The 4,916-nt window shown below is 34.9% G+C and overlaps 1 protein-coding gene across 1 annotated transcript; it reads left to right on the top strand.

Moving 5' to 3' along the window:
• Window positions 1–318: 318 nt before the first annotated feature.
• Window positions 319–4,195, top strand: LOC143452998 (kelch-like protein 12). Its single transcript, XM_076954150.1, has 6 exons — window positions 319–447; window positions 577–717; window positions 968–1,061; window positions 1,707–1,801; window positions 3,626–3,821; window positions 4,137–4,195. The coding sequence occupies exons 1-6, from the start codon at window positions 319–321 to the stop codon at window positions 4,193–4,195; spliced, it is 714 nt and encodes a 237-aa protein (XP_076810265.1).
• Window positions 4,196–4,916: the final 721 nt, after the last annotated feature.

Below are 4,916 nucleotides of genomic sequence, written 5' to 3'. Positions count from 1 at the left end.
AATGTCAAATAATATTTTCTAATTTGTATAGATGTAAAATGCTGTAGTTTTGTCATAAATAAGTTTCTTTATAAAAAAATAAGTAAAAATTTGAAAGGTTTATGAATGAATCGATCATATGTAATTCAGCAATCTCAAATAGATATACAAAATAAGTGACTAATGATCGAGGTTATATTGCAATTAAGTGATAGGTTTTATCCCTAAATGCATTGAAAGATTTTTTAAGGTTTGATAGAATACTGCAGGAAATTTTTCAAAGCATCTCTCAATGAAAAAAATTGTTTGAATATTCGGTCTTATTCCAACCAATACAACATGGGTGATCTTGTTCAAGCAGCAGAAACTTATATTTCTAAAAATCTCGGAGCAGTTTTGAAAAGTGTAGGTTTTCTTCAGCTTGGTGTTGATGACGTCAAGGCTATGCTGAAGTTGGAAAGTGATGAAGTAAACTTAGAATATTTTTGTCGCGTAATGATTTTTATACAGTATCTAAATCAAACGTTTTATCATATCATATATTTGGGATAATATAGAAGTACCTATGATGTCACCATAGCCTTGATTAAATTTCAGGATTCGATCGTTGAGGAAAAGTACAGAAGTGCAGTTGCTTGGGCACTTCATGATTTGGATAATAGACGAAAACACTTGTTTCATCTCATTCAACTGGAAAATTTATCTAAAGATTTCTTGACAAAAGTTGTTCAAAAGGAGGTAACTTGCATAAAGTATTGCACACATCACTTATTTCTTTGCATCATCATGCATCGCCAAGTTTTCTGTCAATTTTTGAAATAAATTAAAAATTGTGTGAGGGTTAACACGTAGTACCGCTACCTTATGCTATGATTCAATGTTGAAGAGTTTAAGTATAAAAATGTTTTTGTTTGCAAAAAGCCGTCCATAATAAAATATACTTTCCTAACATGTAAAGTGCCAACATGATTCAACTTTAATTATTTAGAAACTGGTTTGCAACTCCACGGATTGCATGCAACTTTTTGAGACATCACTCGTTTCTCGAATATCTGATGCCCCAGCTTGTAAGGAAAAACCAGGTGAAAGAGCGGTTAATAACTTAAATTGTTTTGACATGCGTTCATTTTTTGTCAGCAACTGTTGAGGCTTCTCCGTACATGTTGGTTTTCTTAAAATAAATTTTGCTTGTAACTAACCTTGTATAATGTTTTATGGATTTGACCCTGCTTAAAATTATAAGGTTATAAGCTCTGACATCAGCTTTATATTAACATAAGTTATTTCTTTGCTAAACAGAATTATGGCAATATAGAGCTGTTGAACCAATATAATATTCAACATACAACACTAGTTACATGGACCAGGATGGTAATGATTAAGCGACTAGTGATAGTAGCAACAGCAGCAGTAGATTTGACAAATGACTTTGTGTGATGTAACAATGCTTACAACCAAATACTGCAATATTCATTTTGATCGGGTTTTTGCGTCTTGTCCTTGAGATAAGTCCTTAGTGCCATCATGCCTTTGATGTGTTGTTTCTAATAAAAGTGTTTAGGCATTTGCATTTTGTTACGACGCATTTATCCCTCCTAATAAACGACAGAACTTTATGTCGTAAATAAAAATCCTAGCAACTCGCTTGCCACAAAAGATGTCCACAGGCTGCAACCGGCCTGTATTTGCTTCTTGCTGGTTTTAACGAAATCGAATATATTTTCCAGGCCAGTCTGATGAGATACTTATGATTGGTGGATTGAATTGTCCACGAAGTGTTGTCAAGTTCAACACCAAGACAAATCAGTGGAGTAACATGCCGGTATGTTTGCTTTATAATGAATTTATTTCAAATAAGAATTGTGATAATGATGTCATAGACATATACTTATTGTCACAGTATTGTGACACTTAGAAATGAGTTGAAAGCATAATTTGTTCCTCTGTCTCTGTCTTCATTGCCTGAAGATAAGATAAGTGTGACTCAAGATAAGATCGTTATGTTTTCTATCAGTAACAATTGAATCGAGTAAATTTCTCTCAAAAGTAAAAGTAAGACAAACTTTTATTCAAGAGATGAACAGATAACGTTTGAACTGAAATATTTTTTCTATTTGTTGCGGTTGCAGAGCAAAGTAATCAAAGCAGTTAATTAATGCAATTATTAGAACAGTTAAAGCAAAGCAATTATTACGCAAATGATTACAAACGTAAAAAGCGGCGAGAATCATCGAATTTAAAAGAAAAGTGTCCAAGTGAAACAACTGATTTGAGACCAAACCATGTTGCTGCTTGCACTAGATCAGCGGTCTCCAATCGTTTTATACGGGATTCAACCAGAAGCGAAAACGCTGTCTCCAGTTTGTGTGATTTTGACTTGGGTTTGGGCATAAGCTTGCTTGTCAACTTGTTGAGTAAAAAGCTCTTCTTACTACTCTAAAGCCTACTAAAGCCTACTCTAAACAGCAATTTAGCCAGTCTGTGATTCGAAATGCAGGATAACTTTCAACTTACAATGGCCTAGTAATGACTTAAAAGGATCAATTTAAGTTAGTGTATTACGAACATGCTTTAAATATATGTTTGGTAGGTCAACCTAATGTAAGTCCTAGTAAACTACCTAGCTGGTATTTTAAATTTTTTAAACAAGTCCATTCGACAAGCAAGCTCGTGCTCAAACTGAAATCAAAATCACACAAACTGACAACAGCATTTTGGTTGCTACCTCGTAGCTAAGGACAAGAGAAATCAACCAATCAGAAGCATTTTTGGTTAAATGCCGTATGGCGTATACCTTGGACCGGTTTCAACCAAACTAAATGTTGCGCGGATTGGCAAAGCTGGTTTAAACATATAACAATGACACAGTCATAAATTTGTTGTTACGCTTACTCAAGTCCATCCTTAAACGGTGTTATTTCGAATTTACCTGAAAATTTTCACCGGACGTAACTGTCTACTTTTAACGTGCTTTGCTTTCATAACAAACACTCAGGCTTCTGTTGAAAAACGCTGAATCGAAAAACTGTCGAAATCCACTCAGAGAAAGCAAAACTCCATCAAGGCTGCTCGTCTTGCTCTTGCGATTGTGAGAAACGAAGCAAAGTTTAAGATCATTTTTTGTCACAATGTCTATTGTTACAAATAAATGTAAATGATGTTTGGTGCCCGGAAAGATGCTCATGCACGTTCAAATTTTACCTCTTTACTCGAGTATTAACTTAATTGGGGCGAAATAGAATTGACGGAGAAGCAACAATATATTGTTTTAATTATCGCGACTAACCATTTTATTTTAAAAGCACAAAATTAATTTTGAATTGACAACCTGCTAAGAAGAGTGAATGTTAAAGTTAAGATCTAACAAACATTCCTTGCGGTCGTGGAACGTCGTGGATTATTGTTTCTTGATCGAATTGATTGTTATGAATTCTCGCCTGCAGAAAGTTTATATCTGTGTTGTTATGTGCCACTGTACAATGGGCAATGATTTATTCATGTTGTATTGTTACCTGCAGATAGTCCTTATACCTGAGTCTGGCCAGGCCATCTCCATTAATAACATCATATCCAGTATTTAGTTGACATTGTTAGTAAATTCACTTCAGTCGATGTTGACTTTTTGCAATGATGTTTCATCATACAGGATACAAACATTACTCGGAGAATGCCATCCGCTGTAAATTACAATCAACAAATTTTATTGATGGGTGGTAGTAAAGGTAGGACTTACTACAACTCTGTTGAGATGTTGGACTTGAATGATGAGAATCCAAAGTGGGATATCAACTTGCTTTCTATGGGAGAAGAGCGATGTAACTTTGCATCAGCTTTATTGGATGGTAAGTTATTATGACGTGCAAGTTCCAATTCATGCCAGTTATAGACAGTAATGGTGGGCAACCTCTCTTGTCGCTCACGCTCTCGCTCATCAATGAAAAAAAAGCCGTTATTCGTGCTTACTTTCTTTTATAAAGAAAAGAACTCGTTTTGTCGCTCACGTTTCCGCTCTTTTTGGCGATTAAAAATATTTTCACTCCGGCTCGTTTCAGGACTCCAATCGCATTCGTATGTTGCAAACATCGTATTTGCATTGTAAAACGTGTGTTCAACTGCAACTGTAATTGCTTATCCTTTAATTGTTGTAAATGGCATAGGAGATTTGATGGAATCACTTGCTGAAGAGTTTTGTTTCGGGCACACTTGTCACAAATGATTAATAGACGATTTGAGTTTTAAGAAGCCTCTACGATTGTAGATGCCGACGTTTAACAATTTAATATTCTTCACTTTCAAACAGTGTTGAACGTGTTTGACAATAAGTAAAACACTTATGTAATTACGTAACGGAACTGCTGTTATGAACGTTTGGTGCATATTATTATACAGTATTAAGTTATTACGCAACCTACCTTTTGGTATGTTATGCCCACGAAACATCGATAACCATTTTTTAATCTGTATGCACTTTCTATGTAAACGCAATTGAAATACGTGCGATATCTGCACTCGGCTTCTGGCCCACATTGCCGTTTTTCGAAACCGGGCAATAGCAGATTATATTGTGACGTAATAACCGTCCTTCGATAACTATTGTTATGACATAAATCGAGTATGGAAAGTATGGCAGTGACACTGCTAAACTGTTGAAATGGTATCACACTGCGCAAAGCCCAGGAGAAATATCGCTTTTGCATCTCGTGAAAAATTAGATGACACGCTAAGTCGATAAAGTTACGATAAGCAATTAAGTTTGGGAAAATGTTTGTAAGAGAATAAGTGAGAGTAATAACGACCTTACTAAATAACCTTTAATTACATTTCAACTTTCTTGTAACATAAAGAAGACAAAAAGACAGTTTTTCTGGTGACAGCCATCGAATAAAAACGCAAATTTTGCGAAATTGAAACTCAATATTAAGCAATTATTTGTGATA

Source organism: Clavelina lepadiformis, chromosome 4 (assembly GCF_947623445.1).
Source record: "Clavelina lepadiformis chromosome 4, kaClaLepa1.1, whole genome shotgun sequence".
Lineage (NCBI taxonomy): Eukaryota > Metazoa > Chordata > Ascidiacea > Aplousobranchia > Clavelinidae > Clavelina > Clavelina lepadiformis.
Note: the sequence above shows the minus strand (reverse complement) of the source record. Positions and strands in the feature narration are given on the sequence as shown.